The sequence below is a fragment of the Fistularia commersonii genome, chromosome 26 (genome assembly GCF_037954325.1).
Source record: "Fistularia commersonii isolate RoL2024-O1a breed Wild chromosome 26, RoL_Fcom_v1.0, whole genome shotgun sequence".
Taxonomy (NCBI): Eukaryota; Metazoa; Chordata; class Actinopteri; order Syngnathiformes; family Fistulariidae; genus Fistularia; species Fistularia commersonii.
The window spans coordinates 13,590,171-13,614,368 of NC_141309.1; the positions used below are offsets into that span (position 1 = coordinate 13,590,171).

Genomic DNA, 24,198 nt, shown 5'->3' on the forward strand with positions numbered 1-24,198 from the left:
ATGCAGTTGCTCGGTCTTACATTTTCCTCCTTAGGAATCCATGCATTGTCTGCAAACCGCCACTGCTGAGGCACTCTCTCCTTCCTCCAGATCACCTTAAGAATCTTCCAAAGATGCTCTTGTAGCTTTGGGCACTTTGTAAGGTACTCCACTCCCGGGGCTAAAGATGCTCTGGCTAACTCTATTACCTCTTCCACTTTTTTGAGTTTGGGTTCTTTGATGTTGATTGTTTGGTGGGTTGGAGTTGGGTAAAGGGGTTTTCGCAGTGTCTGAGGTCTTGCTCCGTCCTGCTGTCACCATAGGTGTCGCTTATAAAGTGAGTAATTGGTCTTCAGGACATGTGAAGTGGCCACTGCGCTTTTGCCCCGGCAGCTTCTTAGTGAATCCAAATGGATTTGAAATGAAAGCACTGCATTTCAGAGCCCTCTCTTTTCCACTCTCTCTGTGCCACTCTGCACACTGATGGGTGGTTAATCTCCCCCGGACCGTTTTTCGGAGCTCTGCAAATTCCTTTACATTTTTGTGTTAATTATGAAATTGAATTGATAATATATGTGTTGTGGTGGACACCAAGGGGTGTGGCCTCCCACTCCATGGGACTGGGGCCTGGGGCGTGGTTTAGGTCCAGGGCATTACGGTCCACGGAAGTTCATTGTCAGTTTGGTGTTGGTCTTAGAGGACCAAAGTTGGAACTCTCCTTCGTCTCCGCAACACTTCTTTTTCACACCACATTAGTGACCTGTTTCAAGGTATCTCTGACTCGGACTGAATGTGCAACCACACTTCAGCCACATCACCCCAACTCCCACAGCCGGCCATTCTTGCTGTGTCCTTGGTGCTCTCTGAGTTCTGGCAGAGCGATCCAGTCTCCTGGTTATAACATATTGAAGCACTGTTCCACTTGGGTGGAATTTTTTGGACGACACTAGGCACTTGGCTGTCGCAAGCCATGGGGCTGTTGCATGACCCCCTGCAGCATGGTAGATACACTGCCCTCAAACGACTTCTGCTCTGAAGGTACAGCCTGTCTGTTGTGGAGCAGGCAGAGAGGTCACTTTTCCTGTTAGGTTTGGGCAACAGGTTAGCTGTGGACCTGATGGAAAACATGCTGTCGCTGCGCCGATTGGACAAAGGTGCTTTTCTTTTCCCGCACGTGTCCTTTGCCAGCTCCCGCCTCTGGTGCGTGTGTCTTTTGCTAACTCCCAGTGTCTGGCTGCTGGTGACTGCCAGGGTCCGTTGCAGGAGGCCTTCCATCTACCAGTTGACGTGGATCCAGCAATGGTGGCCGGAGTGACTGTTCCGAGGTGACTCGGAATGGGCTTCTTCAGTGATGCGGCGCTTGGTCCTGTCGTGCTCCTTGAAGGCGCCAAGGAGATCCAAGGCTGGCGTTTTAGTGTCAGCTGTGGACGCCAGCGGACACACCCATTTGCTGTTCACCAGAGACTCGCGGTCAGGAAGACATTTTCTTGTGAGCTCTGGCTTGCAGAAGAGCCTGCTCTCCCATATGCAAGTGGACATGCAGGCTGAGGCGGTGGCCCGCTACTGAGTGTGGCTAATGGTTCAACCATTGCGACATTTGGCTCATGGTTGGTGCCTGTTTTTTTCAACGCCACCATCTTGAGTGGGATTTTGTTATCGGCTCCATCACTGTCGTCACAATTGTAGCACACAAGTTTGCTGGTGGATTTTCCGGTGGTAACGACTCCCACATTTTCCACTGCGTCAACTAGGCACGTTGTAGAGCACTTCATCAACCATGGCCTGTTCTCGTGCAGCGCCTTGATGTGGGTAAGATGACCACGGCTAAGGAGGAGTTTGCCACCATGGAGCATCTGGGGATCCTGAGATGGTACAACAGCCCATGGGCCTCCACACACCATATGGTGGCCAAGGCTGATGTGTTGTGGTGTCCTTGTGGCGACTTTTGCCGTTTGTACAATGCCACTGCAAACTACCACTACCCCCTCCAACGTTCGGACTTCTCCGTACGGCTGTCGGGCTGCACCATCTTCTCCAAGGTGGACCTGCTGTACGGTTCTCATCAGGTGCCCGTGTGTGCGGAGGATGTACCCAAGACCATGGTGATCACCCCATTTGGGATTTCCGAGTTCCTCGCATGCCTGTCGGTTTGAAGGGAGACATTCATATCTTTCAGAGCCTCATGAACTCAGTGCTGCATGATCTTGCTTTTGTGTTTGTCTATCTTGACGACATACTGGTAGCCAGCCTTTTGGCTGATGAGCATTTCGCTTCAGTTCCCTTTGAAAGTGCAAGCAGTAGCGTAATATTCTCGCCAGGCCTCTGTCAAGGCATTGCAGGAGTTCTTGGGCATGGTGAACGTCTACAACTGCTTCCTCCCTCTAGCTGCCCACATCCTTCAGCCACTTTACGAGGCTTTGCAGCTCAAGAAGGCAAGCGACACAGTCGGCCAGACTTCTGAATGGGTCCAGGCTTATGACAGAGCTACGCATGCCTCGGCTAGTGTGGTTCGGTCCTTCTCGCCCATCCTACACCCACGGCATCCATAACGTTAATCCATTACCACTGATGTATTTGACAACGCGTCTGGGGCTGTGGGTGAACAATGTGTGACGAGAATACATGACAGCCTCTTGCGTTCTTTAGCTGCAAACTGCGGGATAGCAAGCGCAAGTATAGTGTTTCTGACCGGGAGTTGTTGGCCTTACCAACCCTGGAGCTGATTGCCTGTCACGTGTGCTTATGTGCCCTGTGCACATTGGGTTGGATTTCTCAACCATGGCTGCTGACCAGCCCGGCAATCCAGATGTCTTTCCCCTGAAATCGATGCACACTAATGTCAAACTGGAGGATGTTGTTGCGGAGGAAGGTCTTGCCCTGCTCGGTGACGTCTCCACCGGCCATCCCCACCTCGTGGTTCCAGTGGGTTTTTGATTCGGTTCACTCGCTCTCACACTTGGGGAGCTCAGGCATCAGTGAAGTTGGTGAATTCAAAGTTCACCGGGTGGCTGGAGGCTGTCCCTCTGTCCTCCATGTTGCTCTCGGACGTTTAATGGCGGTTTCTTTCTCCCTTGGTTGGGTGTTTTACACTGTACAATGGGATACCACCCTCAAGCTAACGGCTTGTGCAAACAATTTCATTGGTCCTTGGATGAACCGTTTACCGTGGGTTATGCTGGGGCTGCTTTCAGCTCCTAAAGACGACCTCAACGCATTGCCCACTGAGCTGGTTCTCGGTCAGCCGCCACGATGACCAGTGGAATTTTTGCCCGAGAGATCTGTTCTTCCACCCTGTCCAGCTGCGGATCCTGTCTTCCCCAGCAGCTCTCGGATTCCAGGCCCCATTCATCACTGTTTTCCATGGTCCCTTGTGCCTGCAGAGCTCATGCCAGCTCAGTTTGTGTTTTTGTGACATGATGCCCACCGCTCGCCTCTTCAACCCCCATACAATGGACCGTTGCGGGTGCTTGAGACAGCCTTTAAAAGTTTTGTGCTAGATATGGGTGGGTGTAGGGAGCGGGTCACGCTGGATCTGCTGAAGCCAGCGCACAGGCTGCCTTTGGAAGTTGTTTCCTTTCCAGATTCTCCGTCAAGGTCGCCCTCCTTCCTGAACCCCAGCAGTGCCTCCTCAGGTCCAACGTCCGGTGCCTCCTGTTGCTTTGACCAAGGAATGATGCAGTCATTATGGCAGGCTGCTGAAGCCTCCCATGAGAGACTAGTCTTCTCAGTGTTTGGGGGGGGCTGTGTGGCGGACACCAAGGGACGTAGCCTCTCACCCCATAGGGCTGGGGGCTGTGGTGTGGTTTAGGTAGGGGGCATTATGGTCCATGGAAGTTCACTCTCTGCAATCCTTCCTTTACACACCACAGCGTAAACTTTAGTTACATAGTGGTTACAAACATCAAGTTTCATTGTGTAAACACTACATCTGTGATAAATGTTTTGACAAATACAACTACCCAGTTATGTTGAGTAATGTGTTGTGAATTTTATTAATGCTTTTAAGTGACCATGTTTCTCTTCTTATTTCCACTGTGGTTCTGTTTGTCAAGTTTACTGAGTAGAAGCTACTCCTGAGACTGGGAGAAAAACAGCAAGTGTCCTCAATTATGCAACATTGGTGCTGACAGCCTGTATGCCCGGCAGAATACTTCAATGGTCATGCTAAATTAGGGTGTTATTAGTCTTTTTACCATATTTGCAGGCTTTGTGTTGTGACCACAGACCTCCTGTCTGATAGTTGAGCAACAAGCTTGAGGGGTTTTTATTTTAGTTTATAATAGTTACTTCACTTTGTAGTGTACCTGCCACCATGGGGATGCATGATATGTGAATTTGGTTAATAGACAATATTTATACTATCTGCTGCCTTTGCGTCTGCTTTGTTTCCAAACATTTCATTCAGTTTGTGTAATATTCTTTGCAAATGAAAAGGTCTTTCAAGGGTGCATTCGATCTTCATGGCTTCCTTGTAGTTTAGCCATGCATTTATTGCCCAGTGTCTCTACTTAGTAAATGTATGGAGCTGATTGCATAGCTTTGTCGAGTAAAATGTGCTTTGACTGTCTTTATTAATTTCCACTAAAAGATATTTGCCCATTAAGTATTTGGGATATAAAAAGAATCCCATTCATATTTGTGCATTCAATCAACGTTTCTTAGTAAGCCATGAAACCATAAAATACCATAAATTATGAACATAAAAAGGTGCACAGTTGAGGGAATATAGTTTGACCCTTTGTCTGCACTACAACCTTAATAATACCTTGTAGGGTGCCCATTCTGAATAGTTAGTTTCCCTGTCATAGTTGGGTGACTAGACAGGGAAGAGTGAGCTATAATTAATTGTGGTGGCAGACATGGATGAACAGTAAAGCCTATAGGAGATTTTTTCCGCAATCCGTATAGGAGGACCGAGGAGCAATACTATATTATAATCCCATCGTTTTACAAACTCAAAGTGAGCTCTATTGGGCTTTGTTTGATTCCAGTGGATTCTGGTTTTTCGTTTTCTTTTTGATTCTAGTTCTTTTTAGTTCCCTGTTTGGTTCCAAAAACATAGAAGGAGCTGTATTTGCTTTTTGAGAATTACAGAAAAATAGCATGTTGTAAGTTTGTTTGAAAGTCGCACTCTGACAAAAATGATTACAAATGTATGCCCAAACAAATTCTCTTCAACTGTTTTCAGGCATGATTCCAGTCTTAATTTCATGAGATCCAGGCCCAGTTGAAACCAAAATGACACCAATTTGACTATGTGGATCATGGGAAGAAGAAAACTTCAACTGTCCCTTTTGTCAAGTGATGTTCATCCAGTAATTGACAACTTTGATAGCTCAAATTCTTCTCCTTTCGGCTTCTCCCTTCAGGGGTTGCTACAGCGAATCAACCGTCTTGATCTAACCCTATTCTCTGTATCCTCCTATCTCACACCAACTGCCTTCATATCTTATCTTACTATGTCCATAAATCTTCTCTTTGGTCCTCCTCCAATTCCAGCATCCATCTTCCAATATATTCACTATTCCTCCTCTATACATGACCAAACCATCTTAGATGTGTTGGAGAGAAGGTCAGAGAAGCAGGACTAACATGTGCTGTCCCTCTGACTCATTCCCGAGCCTATCCATCCTGGTCTCTCCCAAAGAGAACCTGAGTATCTTCATGTCTGCAACCTCCAGCTCTGCCTCCCGTCTTTTTGTCAATGTCAGTGTTTCAATAACATCATACAAGTCATGTTCCAGAAAAAATGAAAGTTGATCATACCTGTCTAATTGAACAAGAATGGTGTATTAAAGCTCAATGTCCTTGGCAGGACTGTTTGTGCTACTGGGGTGTTGAAAAAGGTTGCTGTTGAGACTTTTGACATTGAAGATAAAAATGTCATCTAATGTACACACTTTGCAGGACAGTCTTTCAAATTGAAAATGTTTGTCATTGTTGCTCAGGATTGATATGCACCTTCACAAAAAGGAAATTAGGTTTTTTCAGCAACAAGTCATTTTATATGTTCTCCTTTGGATACCACTCTTTGTTCTTCACTTTAAAAATGAAGGCCAACATTATTTATTCATTCATTCATTCATTCATTCATTCATTCATTCATTCATTCAGTAACTGCAGCGACATAGCAGTGGATACACAGTTCTCTCTTCAGCAGTTGGCTAGGAAAATAGATGACTAAATATCTTTATCATTGTATTTCATCTGTATTAACAAAACTGTCAGTGTTATACAAGTGTATCTTTGCTTTATGAATGATCACTTTGGCCGACCATGTTTTAAAATGGAACTCTCAAGATGTTTTTACACTAAGGCTGCTAGGTCTTTCTCCACCTGTGGGTGGCCCGAAAACCAGCACCCAGACACACACAAGGACCACTCGAAACTATAGATGACATGAACATGCAAGGGCTCTAATACCTCTGTGTCCAAATAACCCTGTGCATGCTTCAGAAAAAGCCCAACTAGGCCACCCATGGTGCAAGTAAAAGCAAGTGTTAGCATGCATGTACAGTGTTCTCAAGCAGCTAAGTATTAAGGGTGAGTGAAGAGGTAAGCAAGCAATGGTCTTGTCCAAGGCCCTTTGGTAATGAGGCTCCAGGGAGATAAATCCTTATGAGACCTGACAGGGTGCCACATTCCTATGTCGAGAGACCTAGCAGCCCCGTCCCTTGAGCTCCTCTCTTTATAGCACAGCTTTATCAACTTCTGATGTTCCCAAAGCAATCCTTTTGCCCATTACTGCCCATCCATATATGAGGCCCTACACAATGTTTAATTCCCTCATACGTCTGTAAAAACAGCTTGTCCGTAGATCTAGAAAATTATTTAAATGTATAAATAGAAAGTTTTGGGAAGTGTCTATTATGTTCTTAAGGTATACAATCTAGTAACATCCTGTAGCATAATGGTTGTGATGACATTTGAACAAAGATGGGGCAATCGTTATTGCCATCATACTTTGTATTGTAAACATCTGCTGTTTTTCCACTTCTAGTAGCCACTGCTGCCATTATGGCCCAGCCTCACACTTGGAGGTACAAAGGGTCCCTTATACTCTCCTTGTGCAGAGGAAACAATTACACTTTTGGGCAACTTCTTCAGCTATACTTATTATTACAAAATAAATTATATTTCATTAGCTTAAAGTGTTTTTTGGGCTGCACTTTTTTCTGTTAAATTATAATCATAGCTTTTCCAGTGAATGGTCAGTCAAAATAATTGCTCTATTAGGTTTCAAACATTGCTATGAGAATTCAAAAAATACTGGGGATTAAATGTTTGTACTATCTTTTCCTTCACAGTCAAACTGTAAAGTCTGACTAGACAGATTTGATTAACTGCTCATGTCAATAGAATTAAATTGTTTTTTGAAGTCAGGGTCCTGCTCTCCTTGGCTGGCTTGAAGCGGTCTCTGTACTAGTATTTCCACTGCAATTCCTAAAATGGAGTGGGAGGGAGGGGGCTAACAGGATGAAATATTGGCTCACACTGCTGAAGGCAGAGGCCCACAACTCCGTGGAGACATCCAAAGCAATACAGAGAGGAGAAGGAAAGCATGCTAGAGTGAGAGAGCGAGGTGATTGAGTTCATCCACAGGGTTGGCAGTGAGCCATGGACTTGCCTGTGGGTGTCTGTAGCAGTGCCAGTGCATGTGTTTAGCCTCTTGTCTAGAAGGACCCATTTGCCTCAGAGTTTATGTCAAAGCTCTCTCATTGTGTTGGCCTTCTCGTCTTGATTCAAGTTTTTTGTCCTCTGCAGATCTTGTGACTGCCTTCAGACTTGTTTTCATCCTTCTGGGGAATGTCTGTGGACTGGGCAGTCATCAAAGACAGGGCTCCAAGGAGGTCGGCTTATCTCACCCCCTTTTTGTCTTGCTTGGCCTATTTTTCTGCCTTTTGTTAAACATATTTGCATGCCATGTCATGGCTTGACATAAATGTTTTTCATCAATAGTCAGGTTTCTTATTATTACGTGGTATGCTGAAATGACCAAAACATTTGATTGTCTTAAATACACATTGGCACTTTACTCTGAGACTACTATACAGTTCACAGTATAGTGAAAGTCTGCATTTGATATCTCTAAAGTCAGAGTTTCTTTGGTTTTGCGTTTGTAACACACCGTTTTGCTTACATGAAACTTGCGCTGTTGAAGGTTCGACAGGAAGAAATCATAGATATGGCCATATATGTGTTTGTGTGTGTGTATATATGTGTACTCACACATATTAACTTATTGATTCTATGTGTTGTCAGTGATGAATACATTGTGTAAGGTTACCTGATATTAGGTTCATAGAGTTAAAAAGAGGTTTTTTTTTTCCATCTGGTTGCGGCGGATAATACTCCAAAACCTTATCAGGGAGTCTGGCTACTAATTGGAGTCACTGACCTCAGATCTGTGTGTGTAAATTTGTACTTTCTGTGGTTGTGGGTTGACCAAATGTCTTTCATTAGTTTTCATTTCATGTTTAAATTAACCTGACCACTACTATAGTTTAAATAAACCACTACTCAGACTGAGTAGTGTCAACATATTAACATATTTTGCTAATAGCCAAGCTCACCTTTTCACCATTATGCATTCTAGTAATCAGCAGGACCAAATTCTACCCTTAGGTTTATATTGTTGTAGAGTGACAAGTATATGTTAATGTTACTACAACTAGTAGTGCCAGTGATTTTTAAAGTCAGATATTACCATAAATCAAGGTAGAATGGTAATATTTGACCTCCAAACCATTTGTCATAACCTACCATTGACACTTACCCTCCGAGAAATATTACTATACCATGACCAAGCAGAACAACAACTTGCCGGCAGCAAGCTACATTGGACGATTGAATTTCCTTTTACACAATTCCAAATGTTAATTTCAGCATTGAAAATACATTTCAGTAAATTTGTATATAAGTTGCAAAATGTATTTGCTTTATGTCCAAATGATCTGTCTGCTCGCTACTAATGTTAACATTAGTTACCATTGTCTCCAAATTATTTGGTGATGGAGGACAGTACCCAGCCCTGAGAGCTGCTGTCTGTTCTGTCTAAAATGCGCTGAAGGGGAAGGGATGCGGGTGAGGGGCCTGGTTTCTAGTATTGAAAATTTCACTCACGTACACTACATACCTGAACACAGAAACTGTTGCTGTAAGACAATTGAGGGAAGCTAAAACATAACTGCATAACTTATCATCTGCATAGTACCTCTTGTAAATTATGTTTGTCGTTCCTGACCAATGGCTATTACATTTAATGCACAAATCCATCTGTATTACACGTTCACAGTATCAAATTTGTAAATCACTTGTAAGTTTTTGACACAATATACCATGTACATACTTTTATTGTATTTATTATATCTGCACTTGCTGCTTTTGTGGGCTTCTGGTTAGACGCAAGACTGCATTTAATTGCTTTACATGTGTAATGACAGTAAAGTTGGATCTAATCTAATCTAAACACAGTTAATCATACCTCTGAAATTGTAATAGTTAATCAGTTTAGAAATAATGTTAATTTCTTTGAATTTAATATTATCTTAAGAGAGGAGATTTCCAAACAAATATTAGTTTTAAAGGTGTAATGATATATTTAATGTACTGTCTTGAAGATACAGTTGTGAATACTGATATTGAATAAACATAGTCCTGCTGTATTGTTACCATAGTAAACAACAGTTTTATAGTGTGTGTCTGTGTGTGCGTGCATGTTGAAAGAATTAAGTGTTTTTTTAATTTTCGATATTTGTGAGCAGTTATCAATACAATACAACCGTGTAGTCTTGGCCAGGTGTCGGCATCCTTTACCACTCAAAGAGCCATTTGGACCCGTTTCCCCACAGTAAAAAAAACTCAGAGAGCCACGCAACCCTTTTGAAATTTAAAATAAATTAACATGGCATATAATTTTATTTTTATGTCATGTGTTACATTTTTTTAAATCAATGAATGAACAACTCCAGAGAAAATGAAATTAACATTTCTGCATGCAATAAAACATTTTGAACTCCGAAAAAAGACGTTTGGTTAAAGGTTACTTTTAAGCAAAATACGCGGTGTCTATATGAGTCCTACTTGTATTTATGGAAGAAAAAAAAAGCAGAGCTTAAATTATCCACTGGCAGCAAACCAAAAATGCTGTCCTCTGTGTGTGTTGTCATCCTTTTACTGGTGCGTGCTGTCGCTTATTAAGAGTGACAAAAATATTTTAAAGCCTTTTATCTCAATGTTACAAGAATGCCATAATCTTCAAATTTAAAATAATATTTTAAAAATGAATCAACTAAAATGAAATACATTTTAATTAAATACTTGTTAATTATTTTCATACGTGACAGGGAGAAGCATCATGGTGCTGACCCCTGGTCTTTGCTATCAATGTTACAATTACCTGCTGATGAAAAGACCAGGGTCGTGTACATATCAGTGATTCTAAACAAGTTTGACATGCCATAATGCCAATTATGGTTAGGGTTAGACAACTCTGTCCGTGTTATTTAATTCAATTAGATTTTTTTCAAGATAAAATACACTGGACTGCTGGACACTGATAGATTGTTGAACTACATTTACAGATAACATTTCTTCATCAGCATTCTCCAAGGCACAGAGATCCCAAAAAGTGACACCAAAGACCCCCATTTGTTGTACTGATTCATATTTTTAACACACAAAATCGGACAAAACTAGATGGGAAGGACTAAATAATTTCTCATCTCCAGCCATACTTTTGAATTTTAAAAATTTTGTTTATTAAAGGAACATTTCAAGATTAAAGATGCTGATTGCTATTCTGTCCCAATGTCTTCATGTCATTGTCACAGTGAAAGCCAGGGAATTTTGATTGTGGTTGGTATTTGTCATTAAGTTTTCAATTTGGGTATAGTGGACCATTCATTGAGAATTGATGCAGGGCTTTCCTGTAGCAGGTGCAGAGGCTCTCTCCTTCACTAGGGCCAATTCAGGTTTGAGCAGCTGGTGCAGGGAGGTTATGACAGTCTCATAGCTGAGGTGGTCACAGTGTCCACTGGAATTGCAAGGTTGATGCTTACCTATTCACTTTGATCCCCCATTCAATCATAGACACTCTCTTGTCTATGGAGTTTGTCTGTCATCCAGCTCATGGTTTCTTCTTGTCAAAAATTTTTTATGGCAAATGGAAGAGGCCACTTGGACTGGGCTGAGAACATCCATAGACATGTTGCTGCACAATTTGGGGTAACCACCCTTTGACTCCAAATTAAAGAAGCCTCTCAGACGAGAGGTGATCTTCATCTGAAGAAATTGTAGTCCAGTTGGCACAAAAAAAAAATTCAACAAGAGCATAGTGAGCCCTCATGAGGCAAGTGTTATTCTTCAAATTTGCATGTGCATAGTCAGTGCCAGTGTCAAATTAATTCTTTTTTATACATTCTATGTTATCTTTGAGTCTCTGCTACAGAAATGTGCGCAGCAGATAACAATCTACAGCGAACAGCTGTTAATAGTTGTGTGCGTGTGCGTGTGCGTGTGCGTGTGCGTGTGCGCGTGTGCACGCGTCTGTATAAACAGTTTGACCTGCTTTACACGCATTCCACTGTAACAGCAGATTCTGGACGTATCTGGTAGGAAACAAAGAACAGGCTTGAAGGCTTGTGCATTGTGTTCATATCTGATCATAAATGTATCTGAACTAGATTGCATAGATGGCACAATGATCACTGATAGCTGACAAAACTAACTTAATGTCCCATAAGTCAAAGCAAGCTGCCTAGCATGTTGCTGTACAATGAAAAGCCTGTGTGTGTCCCATTGTCACTAGATATACATCACATTAACACTTCTTACTATCCACCTTCAGAAAAATATTTATTTTTACATAATGTGTCTTTCAATGATGTACTTATTTTCCTTTTAAAGGTTGATGAGCTCTAAGCAATGTATTTTGTCTCTCCTCAGCTTGCTGGCTATAAAAATCTGCCAGTAATGCGCGGCATCTGCTCTGCAGCAACTCCTACTTCCTGCCTGTAGAGGAAGCGGCTGTGCCAGAATGTCCTCTCACCCTCAGTCTTTGCAACCTGGCCGGAGGACTGTGGACACACGGCACCTGCCAAACCCTGCAACCTTACCACTACAGTTACAGCGGGCACATACGGTAAGAGATTAGCAGACTGCGTCTTTAGTGATTCCACTTTCCAACTCTTAACTCTGAGTGATATTTAAAAACATTTTTATATACCCTCAAGCTTTAGTTATACCTCTCCTTGCTTGATGGATATTTAATAACAGGGACATTACTTTGATCTGCTGGGTAGGGCCTGACCCCAAGAGCCCCACTGATGTTTTTCTAAAAGAAACATTCTTATGTTACAATGTTGTGCACACAAGATGGTTTCCTCAAACTTTTACAAACTCTCTCAACTAGGTTTTTTGAGGTTAAAGTTCATGTTGTCACTGCAGTCTTCAGATTATGACCTCTCATCTTGTAATTATCAAGATCATAGTTTTTTGTACCAGAGGCAAATCTGTTTTCGACTTCATATAAAATAAGAGACTTGAAAAGACACCTTTAGCAGTTGTTTAGGTTCACTGAGTGGTTTCCAATGTTTGTAAGGCTCTTTGTGTTATAACATGGGAGAAACTAACCAACTAGTTCTATAACTTTATGTTGTTGTCACATAGATGACAACATATAATAGGTGACAGGCAGAGGTTTTGCAGAGGTTTATGTTTACTCGAGCTACATGGTTTTTGTGGTGAAAAAGGTACCATTAAATTATCACAAATGAACTGGTGATTATAGAAAAATCAAGTATTTTTTCAGCATTTGCATAGGGGGCAAAAAGGTGTTAATGTAAGAATTCTGCTCATATACTGATCATTTATTTTACCTCATCTTCTAGGAAGTGGGACTGGTTGACTACCACTCTCATCATGCTAGGGACTACAGTTCTCACTTGGCTCAACCTCATCGCCGTCGGCCATCTTTACTGTCAGAATTCCAGCCTGGGAGCGAGAGGTGAGCCCTTCATGTTCATTTTTAAAATTATTCATCACTTTTTCCAAAAGGGTGTAACAGTTCTGTCAACTTGCCTTTAAGAACAATAGACAATGTAAGGCTCATATTTCAGTGTACTCAGGGTATGTTTAATCAAAGTAAGAATGAAGACAATAAAAGTGGCATTGATTCTGTTCAGATGCATTGCTTTTTCTAGCTGACTATGCAATAATTTATCATAACATTGAATTAATGGAATTTCCCTGATTTTAGATTAAGGATCTTGCTGAATCTTGACAGCTGAGATAAACCAATCTTAGTGACTTATCCAAGCTACATTTATTATCCAGTGTTATTCAACTAAATCCAACCATATTAACCATCTCCCAGTATATACATATGTATTTAGAATTTGAAGCCAGTTCTCTCCTTTTTGTTTTTGGTTTTTTGCCTTTTCAGTTTTGCCATATTGATGAACAAGCATATCGAGTAAGATGGGTTACTGTATGTACCTCAGAAAACTGAATAATTACTGGCATTTCAGTGCCTTAATTGATCCTTAAAGCACTTGAATGCTCAATGTATGTACAATGAATTTTATTTTTCTGTTAGCCTGTTCTTTAAAAAAAAGTCTTATTTTAAATCATAATTTACATGTGTGTGTTTGTGTGTGTGTGTATACAATGTTTTTGAGGCACATATGAAAAAACATTATCTTGAATGGGAAAATATCTGTACCCCATCGAATAAACCTGGCCTTCAATATTTCTTTAGAGGGCTTAGAAATTAATCTGAGGCCCTCATTCTTTATTCTCATTCCTAGGCTGAGTAGGTAATTCTGACCTTGTCAGTGTCTCAGTCTACAGTCCTCTCAGATGTGTTCCTGTCCTTTCATAAGTCTTAGTAATTCTGTGCACCATGTCTCCATTTTCAGTATTATTGAGGTTGTTTACATTTGAAGTGAAAATGTAAGCTAAAATGTAACCTTAACCTTGTTTACCTCTTAACAACGGTAATTAACTTAGACTGCATGCAAGGTTATATGTTGCTATTTAGTCAGTGCTCTAAATTTACCCCAATTCCGGTCACAAGACAACATTGTAATCACTGGTTTGCCACTGTGCTTGTTGTTTCTTTCATGATTGTCTTTACTCCAGGTGGTATCTCACTCCTCTTCCCATCTGTCTGAGATCAGTCAGGCTACTTGAGAAAGCTGACAGAAAAGCAAGTGAAACATAACAACATATCACAGTTTTTTTGCTTTCCAGAACAGTGTGAACAAATTTGGGGCAGGAATTTGATATCATGCAGCGATATTAATTTCACTTCATTATTTTTTTTATTTATCTGTACTGAAAGACCCCTGTTTGACTCTTTACTGGTGCTCAAAGTCAGTATTCGTGTCATGGGAGTGAATAATTTACTTGAAGTGCTATCAGTGGTTTTTAGTTGGATACATTATTTAAAATGAGACTTTAATTCATTACCTTTTTACCCCCCTAAACATTTTAAATACCTCCTAATTTTGTGGTTTGTTGTGACAAGGACTTACAACACAGTGTGAGAGATTGGTACATTTTTAACAGGGCTCTTAATTATCCCAGTATATAACATACAGCTGTTGCAGATGTAATTTTCTGTTTTTGCTGTCAGTTAATTTATACTTGCAATGAACAGAAAGTTTGAGCATTGAAAGGAATTTTGCATTCTATTTGGCAGACATCAGTTGTCCTGCATCCACCCTGCACTTACTGACTTTCATTCATCACAGCTGTGGTGCAGTTAGTCTGGCTCTCTGTAAGCTTTCCCTGTGCCATGTACAGCTGCAGTTGTTACTCTGGGGAGCAAAAAGAGACTGGCAGTCACACAAACACCATTGAGCTTTCACAATAACAGGCTGCTATCAACACACACAATCTCTGTTCTTGTCGTAATGGGACCCAAGCCAGTGAGAAACTAATGGAGCTGTTGTGGGGTGTTGGTGTTTGTGTTTTGTTGCCCCCCTCCATCTCATTCTTCCTCTCTCTCCTCCCCCACCTCTATAGACATCTCTTTCTCTCATCCTCCAGACAAATCCTCCCCTGGGATCAGATTATTCTGCACGCTCACGAGAGGATGAGGGAGGAAGAAAAGGGGACAGAGAGGGAAGGGAGAAGGGGTGGGCTAGTGCTTGATGATGTTATTATGTAAGTGCCACCTATCTATGGAGATGAGGAAGTGTGAGTATTTTGGGGGAGTTATCACACACCATCTGGCTATTAATTGTGCCACTTTGTTTTTCCTGATATGACAGAGGCAATCATACAGACAGAAGTTCCAAAGTCTTTCTAATACTGTTTTTAATTCAAACTGATCTTGTTCTTATTATTTTTAACTTCAAATAGATTCTACTGCAGTATATCCTCTTACTTGTTGATTAACCCCTTGACAAATTGACTCCTACAGAGAGTTGAATGTTAGGTACTCATGTTGCATTGGCTCATTTTCTATTGGGAAATATATTTGAAAAGCTGTGATTCCCGTGATATGACTGAAGTAAGGAAGTTGGGACACAAAGAGCAGGTACAACTGCTTCCCTTTCCAGATAATAAAACAAATACTTTCAAAACTGTAGTGTCTATGATGGTTGACAGATTCTCTTGATAAACAGCATTCCTATGTTAAGCTACAGTGTTGGATGCATGCACTCATCGATGCCAAAGCTTACATGCTAGATTATGAGATGGCCCAACTGATCGCCACAGATGACTGATAAATGGCTTTATAAAGCTCTACTGTCTTGCAGCAAAAATATTTTTTGCTGGTAAAGAGCCAGGCATCGTTGCTCTTTCTTAGCATCCCAGGATACCATATCTCCTCCACGATTTAAAGTGTTTATTGTCACATGAACAGTCTGGAAATGAATTTCACTGTACAATGAGATTATCATTTTCTTGTCCACAGTGAAGCCAAATAGGTTGGAAAAAAAAAACAAAACAGGAAAACAATTAATGATAAGCATTGTTGCAATAAGATGTGAACAGTGCAAAGAAATGGAAACGGTGCAGAGAAATGGGAACCATTATTAATCGGATGTGCAAGTTGAAAGAAAAAGTACAAATTGAAATGTAAACAGTTTTGTTCGTAGGATAAGCATGTTGAAAAAGTGCAGACTGACTTAAAATTTGAGTCCAGCTTGAGTATGCAAACTCACAAAGTGCAGGTTGCAGACAATCAAATAAATAGTTAAGAACAGCACTGACTGTGCTGAATGTAAAGTGCAGATAAGTGAACAATCAGGTGCATGTGATGGTCCTGAGATAGAACATGGTTATTGACTCCTGTCAGTTGTTCAGGAGTCTAATGGCTGTTGGGTAGAACAAGTTATTCAGTCGAGATGACCTATATTTTACACTCCTGTACCCCTGGCTGGGGTGCTTGCTGATGGAAGCAGCTCTCCTGTGGACTCCGTAGGGATAGATGTCCTGCAGAGAAGGCAGTGGGGTTCTGGTGATCTGCTCTGCAACCTCCACCACTCGCTGCAGGCATTTGATGTCCAAATCTGTGGTGCGGCTGTAGCATACGGTGATGCAACTGATTAAGATGCTTTGAACAATGCAGCTGTAGAAGTTGCTGAGCATCTTTGGTGACATGCCAAACATATTCAGCATCCTCAGAAAGTGAAACTGCAGCATTTGAGCCTTTTTAACTGTGCGTTGTTGTTGAGTGACAAGGTGAGGTCCTAACTGACGTGGGCTAAGAGTGGAGAGTCGGTGGGGTAAGACGGTGGTAAAGGTAGAACTGTAGCCCACAAAGAGCATCCTGATGTAGCAGTCTTTGTTTTCAAGGTTGGAGAGGGAGTAATGGAGGGTGGCAGCTTTGGCATCTGAGGTGGACCTGCTGGGCTGGTGTGCAAACTGCAGGAGGTCCAGGGGGTATGGTATGTTGCTCTGAATGTAGGCCAGCACCACTCTCTCAAAACTCTTTGATTGGAGTAAATGCTTCTGGCCTGTAATCATTTAGGCGGAGTGGGCTAATCTTGGAAGGCAAACAATGGTTGTGTTCTTAAAGCTGGGGGTGACTGTGCTCTGGCTGAGGAAGAGGTTGACGATGGAGGAACATCAGCCAGCTCTTTGGCTTAACTCCTAGGGCCAGTCCAGGAATCTTGTCAGTCCTACTGCCTTGTTGGGGGTTGATCCTTTGGAGGGCTCTGTGTACCTGTCTGATGATACTGCTCGAAGAATAGAGGGAACGAGAGGTGGGGACAGTGGTCCCAATGTGTGTGTCTTCGCTGAGCTGCTGATGCTGGTGGGGGACTTGTTGTCTGTGATGTGCTGCAGGCTTTGCCACTTCTACCTAAGGTCAGCAGTGGAGTAGAAGCTTCTCTCTTTACTGCCTGTTGACTGTTCTGATGGCTTTCATCGGTTCGTATTTCGCAATTTTGTACTCTGTCTCATTGCCTGACCTAAATACAAGAGAGTGGGCACGCAGGATGTGGTGTGCATGACTGTTCAGCCCTGGCTTCTGTTGGTGGAACCTCCAAACCTTCAAATCTTTGTTTTTAAGACCTTAGAACACTTGATAGCCTGAACCTCGACCATTTATATTTTATTGTATTTCTTATTCTCCCTCCTTCATACTATTATCTATTGTTGTTATGTTTTTGCTTGAAACTCTGGCACAACAATTTCCTTCGGGATAAATAAAGTTGATCTCATCTCAGACCAATATGGAGGGCACGGTGTTTTGAAAACAAGTGCTAATGTATCCTGTCAAATTCACAGTGTACTTCTGTATGCTGACACAAGAGTCTTCTGTGGTTGCAGTCTTGAACACGTCTCAGTTGGTGAGAGCAGTACAGTCCTGCGTGATACTCTTCGATTCTTAGAGGGGTCCATAGGTCAATTTCTGTGACAATTTTGGTTTGTGTAATTCCATGTCTTTTGTGTGGGACACAGAAATAGAGATGTGGTTCAAATTTCCAAAGTTGAGTTGGTATGCACCGTGAATGTTACTCCTCCAGAGTGCTTTTCACACAGGTGGGAATGTCCATGTGTTGCTGCTATGTAGGGAAGGTAGTCAGTTGCACTGGTTGTAATCGCCAGCAGTGATCAGAATGGCATCAGGATGCGCCATCCGGAACAAACTGACCTCGACATCAGTGCTGGCATGGTTTTAGTCTGCAGCAGGATGTAAACAGCAGCTAAACACAGAGCAGTGAATTCCGTTATCTCAAAAGTCTTCAATAGTGTCCACAGGGGTACTGCGGGTGGGAGGTTGTGTAGTTTTTGTTGATTTGACAATTTTTTAAATACCGTATATTCGGCACTATAAGGCACACCTAAACGCCTTTAATTTTCTCAAAAACCGACTGTGCACCTTATAATCCGGTGCACCTTATATATGGATCAATATTAAGCTACATGAGGTCTTGCAACAACGGGAAGCAGCCACCGACTCCATTTTCTTATATATGATTTTTTTTTTTAAATAGGCCATTCATTGAAGGTGCGCCTTATAGTGCGGAACAACTCCCCTTTTTTAATACATTCAAATACAAATTAACATGAATCCAACACCTTCTAGCTACTGGATAAATGGAGGCAGAAATTGTTCTCTATTATCATGTAATTGACAGACATGCTGATGTTTGCATGCATGTCAGTTGACAAGTTATGTTTATAAATGGCAGTGACACAGCAACCCTACTCACTGTACTTTGCATAAATTTAAAATAAAAACATTAATGTATGAACCTTTATTATTGAATGCTTTATACACGGCACTAGGCCCAGTTAATTTAAAACACAATGAAATAGTAAGGGTCCCTGTGCCAACTCTCAATCAGTTTTTGGGATTCTTGGCTTAAAAATAATTGTAGAACCTCCTACTATAATATTGCAGATCATTTCTATGGAGTAATACGATTTGTGAGATTTGCCCATTTGCCCATTTGCTTGTCTTACCTTTTTATTTATATGAAAAACATGTATTTTGAAAGTACTTGTAATTTTCACAAACAAGCATTTAACTTGGCCAAAATAATTAACATGAGTGACATCATAACTTTGTATGCAAAGGGACATCATAATTTTGTATGCAAAGGGTATTAACCAGGAAACTGGTCAATACAGGTGCTAACTTAAAACTGTTATCACTCCTTCTTGTTGCAACAGTGAGCAGCTTTTCTGATGAATATTGCCTCAATGGATAAGCAAATGTCCATAAAACAAAGTTCAGTTACTTTTCTGTTTGCAGAATCATTTTATTTTCGATCTTATTGTTAATTGTCTTCTCTTAACACTCAAAGGCCCTCTATAAATTGGTTGGTTTAGTTTTAAAGATCCCAACATTGATATAGCACAAACCTCATAAATGAATCTCTAGTTCGAGGATGGTCTTGATTACACAACCCTACCCATAACCCTACTTGGCATAAGGAGGATCCATGCTCTTTGGTACTTAGACAAACCACACAGAAGGCCATTGTGGGCCTGGACTAGCAATTATGGTTGTGTTTTCTCTCTTCTCTGAAGAAGCCACTTCCATTTTGACACTGGCAGCAAAGATACTAACATTGTGGAAGCAGCCTCCAGGGTAGCCTTGAGAAAACCATTCTCAGAGAAAGAAAAGAGAATTTACAAGTGGATTAATAAAAAAATCCCAGACCAGAAGTGGGACCATTCAGTATTTGAAACACTAAGAATCTCTAACTGGTGCTTTTGCTTTTCTCTGGCTATTTTTATCTTGTATGTATCAAAGTGTTTAGTGAATGTGATGAAGACATTTACTGGTTTGTACAGCTCCACCCACAAAAAATATTCAAACAAGATCATGTAACAGACTTGTGCTCCCTCCGCCTCTGCAGTGTAATTGTTCCCATTCCAGGCCATTCGGATCAGTCATAAGATACAGCATAGTATCGGGGGAGTAACTGAAGAGTGCTACAGCTTCTATTGCAAACACTCATAAACATTATTGCAGTAATTCCCAGGTAGCTATCCATGACCTACTCCTCTGTAACTTTGTATTCCTAACCATTTTGAGTTGTACCATTACATACTTACTGTACATATTTAGATTCTTGTTTTTTTTTTCATTTGTTTTGTGATTAAATGCTTCTAAAAACCCCTTCTCCTGAAAAGAGTTCTTTTTCATAATATATATAAAATCTTGGGCCTAAAATTTAAATTCCATCGCATGTACATTTATAATAGTATACCAGAAATCCATCATGAATACAACGGACTGCTGCTTAATCATATGTAACATTAGTTCAGTCACAAGCAAAACATTAAGAGGAATTGACAAACTTGTGAAAGAAAATACACAGATTAAAATGTCTTTCTCACCTTACTTCAACCCTTTAACCTCCATAAAGATTGCATTCTACCCGCAGATGGTTTGCTCATAGCACCTCATGAGCATAAACAACCTTTTGGACAGTTTCAGCTTGCACTGAGACTAAGGTTTTTTTATTTTTTACTTTATAATATCTCAGTTTTTTGTGAATGGTTACTCTCAAAAATAGTTTTGGTATGCCATAATCTACCAGGGTGTCCTTTGAGTGGCATAGATAGATTTGGGAATTAGCATAAAGCATATTAGCAAATCCTCTCATGTACCGGTATACTGGAAGATAACATCATCATTAACAAGGACATAAAACTGATATACTTGTTGAATTGATATAAAGTCCATTAATCTTCATTTTCAACATATATTTTACTTTGACTTGTAAGATTTTTTTTCTGCTATTTTAGTCCATATTTCACTAATCATCATTTAATTTGCCCAGAGTTAATAATTTTACTCACCCAGGAAAACGACTAGCACTAACTGAGGGTTTCAAATAGATCCTAGACATATATTGTGACTCCAAATGTATATGAAAAGGAAAGGGTAAAGATTTCTTTATAGTTGTCTGTAAGATTAAACAAATTCAAGGCTTTATTTTTGGCTGCATTGTTAAAGTGTACAAAAAGTTGTATACACTAGAAATGTACGAAACAGCTTTCTTACTTGTCTCTTGTATGTGATGTATCCAAACATGAGAAGCTTTCCACTCTAATGTTTTTTGATTGCTTTTTTTCCTTCACAGAGGCCAAGAGCAGCACATCCGCTATGAGCACATCTATCTACCGGAGCCTAGCAGCCAATCAGAGGTGGAGTTTGCTGAGATCAAACGGCCTCGTTTAGAGATGGGACCAGAGTCTCTGATGAGACATGCAGCCCACCGGCCGCAATTGCCTCTGGGGGTGGCTGAGGATATGTCAAAGGTCAGTTGTCCTTGGTTTTGGCAGTTTGCAAGCTCAGCCAAGGAAAAGTGTGATTTTACACCTGTAAGGGAGGGCAGTTTTCAATATTTTTTGATTTGTTATTCCTCAAAAGGGAATCACTTGTGTGTGTCTGAATTTCAAATGCATAAGACCAGGGAAGAATAAATTAACTGCACATGTTAATAATATTTTGGTACACAAACATCTCCTTCCAGACCATTTATTGTTATTATTAGACATAACACAGCGGATGTCATAGAAAAAGGAGCCTACATTACAGCTCTGCAGGGCATCTTTAAGCTGCAATGAGAAGACTAAGGGTGTATTGAAAGTAATTAATAAATTAAAGAACTGACCTAGATTTGAAAAGAAGGATGAAACTGTATGAACTGCAGATCAAAAGGACTTGCTTTCAGTGTTGAACTTCTGATGGGGGGGTCTTCCTAACATTACATAGTGCTACCTAGTGAACTGCCAAGAACCCAGACAGCCAGTGAACGGCAAATGAATATCCCTGTAATAGATGGGTAAGGGAGGGACAGGCAGAAAACACCAGCTCTTGAGCTTGTAAGGAAATATTCAGGAATGTCTACAATTTCCCTCAGAGCAGATATGCTCTAAATGCATTACGTAAGTCATGTCAGATGCAATCACTGTCGGGGAGAAGTGTGCAAAAAATGATAGTAGGCTAAAGGGTGGTATGCGACAAAGCGCAAGTGTTGAGAGGGACTAACAGCCAAAGTCTGCCAGCAGGAAAAGGTGGAGTGATCCAGCAGGAGGAAAACCTTACAACATTTTGTGTACTGTGTCCAGCAGAGATAACTGACAATTACTATTTAATCACTACATATAATGCCTCTTTTATTGTATAATTTACGTTAACACACACACAACACGCCTTTCAAGAGACATGCTTACGACGCAGAGGTCAAACTCTAGGCAAGCAGCCGCAAGACAATTCAACATTAATATATCAATGGTGGCGAAGTGGAGGAAGCAACAAGATGACCTACACCAAGTAAAGAACACCAAACAGAGTTTCCGAGGGAACAAAGCGAGACGGCCACAGTTGAAGACAAACTCGATCAGTCTGTTGTTGAACAGAGAGCAGCAAGTAGAAGCCTCTCTACAGTCAATAGCAAAGGAGGGTGTGGAAAGAGGTGAAGAAAGGGTTCAAGCAGGTTGGAATGGGTGGAGAAATGTGTCAGGGGTACTATGCGATAGAAGACTATCTGCCAGAATGAAAGGAAAGGGGTACTAGACAGTGGTGAGACCAGCAATGCTGTATGACCTAGAAACAGTTACAATGACAAAAAGACAGGGGGCAGAGCTGGAGGTTGCAGACATGAAGATGCTAAGGTTCTCCTTGGGAGTGACCAGGATGGATAGGATCAGGAATGAGTATCAGAGGAATAGCACATGTTAGATGTTTTGGAGAGAAGGTCAGAGAAGCCAGACTGAGATGGTTCGGTCATATACAGAGAAGGGATAGTGAATATATTAGGGGACAGATGCTGGAATTTATGCTGTCAGGCAGAAGGTCTCGAGGAAGACCAAAGAGGAGATTTATGGATGTAGTGAGAGAAGATATGAAGGTAGTTGGTGTGAGAGAGGAGGATACAGAGAATAGGGTTAGATGGAGAAGGTTAATTTCCTGTGATGACCCCCAAAGGGAAAAGCCGAAAGGAAAAGACGAAGATTGCTTTAATCCCATTCTCTCTATAGCTCTGTGCTCTTGGATTTTTGTATTCCGCTAAGGAGTGGATGAGGAATTAAAGTCAGTGCGACCCAAAAACATTTATTCACTTTCTTGCTAGGAAAAAGGGTGTCTTTGCTTTGTTTAACCAGTGTCTTCATTACATAACCACACATGACTATGTGTCACTATGTCTATTTACCTCAGGCTGGTGCTTAAAAAACAAAATGAATTTCTTTACCAGCTACAACACCCGAAAATTAAAAGAAGACTTGCTTCATGTGGAGTGGAAATTTCCATGTTGTGAACTGTATGGAATAGGCCAGGGGTCATCAAGGGTACATAAACCATAATCTGCCCCGGGCAACATGTTTAGTTATTGGACTTTGACCTTGTCATACTATTTCACAGGTGTATCAGTAGTTGATATGCTGCTGTAACTGTTTACAACAACACAGTGAACATGCTAAGATACTGACTGGTGGACAATTTTTTATTTTTTATTAAATCCTTTTTTGTTAACATGCGGTGGACATCCCCCCACCACATAGTGCCTTTGGGTTGTTGCAGAAAAAAGGAGTAACAGACAGTTACCCCTTTGAGAAAAGAGTTCACAACTATAAAGTACAAGAATAAGAAGGGTTCAAGTTTCACATAAAAGCTCACTTCTCCAGTACATGTGACACAGCCCCTTTTACAGTACATTTCATATATTTCTTTAAGTCTGATGACTATTTATGAATGATTCATGCTGATGATCTGAAAAGCTCATGATTTCTTCATGTAGAGGTGGAACAGTCAGTAAGTTAGTGGTAGAACTTAATCTCAATATCATAGAATTTGTTAAAATTTGTATTGTACACCTCACGGTGCAACCTGTTCTTGTTGTCAGTGAAGGTCCTGGCATCATTTGGTGTTTTGGGTTGTATCTTCAGACATCTTCTTCCAGACAACCCGCCTGGGGATGATCAGGCCCCAACCTGTGTCCAGGGAGCTAACTGTGCCACTTGTCAACCCCTCTTAATCCAGAGCCATCGTGAAGCTTTTTCAGCAGCTTCCAAGATGTTCTTGATGGCTTATTTTCTCTGATGCCCAAGGATTCCCAAGAGTCCCAGGACCCGGTGTAATGAATGCCGTGTGAAGCCCCTGCAGCCTACCTCAACAGACTTACAGTAGGCCTTCCACCCATGCCTCTGATACTCTGCTACCAGAGGCACGTATTTGGCCCTCTTTCTCTCTTACGTCTCTTCCATCCTGTCATGTGACTGTCCCAGGGGTCC

The 24,198-nt window shown here is 41.2% G+C and overlaps 1 protein-coding gene across 5 annotated transcripts in view; it reads left to right on the forward strand.

Annotated features, from left to right (window-relative positions):
- ncor2 (nuclear receptor corepressor 2) overlaps window positions 1-24,198 on the forward strand; it is a 105,823-nt gene that overhangs the window by 16,537 nt on the left and 65,088 nt on the right. For 4 of the 5 annotated variants that reach the window (XM_086174403.1, XM_086174406.1, XM_086174405.1 and 1 more), the window contains exons 2-4: window positions 11,926-12,121; window positions 12,870-12,985; window positions 21,045-21,222. In XM_086174403.1, the coding sequence (XP_086030529.1) occupies window positions 12,017-12,121; window positions 12,870-12,985; window positions 21,045-21,222 (399 nt within the window). In that variant the 5' untranslated portion in view covers window positions 11,926-12,016. Of the gene's footprint in view, window positions 1-7,743; window positions 7,830-11,925; window positions 12,122-12,869; window positions 12,986-21,044; window positions 21,223-24,198 lie in introns of all 5 variants that reach the window. The other variant, XM_086174404.1, reaches the window with a different exon arrangement.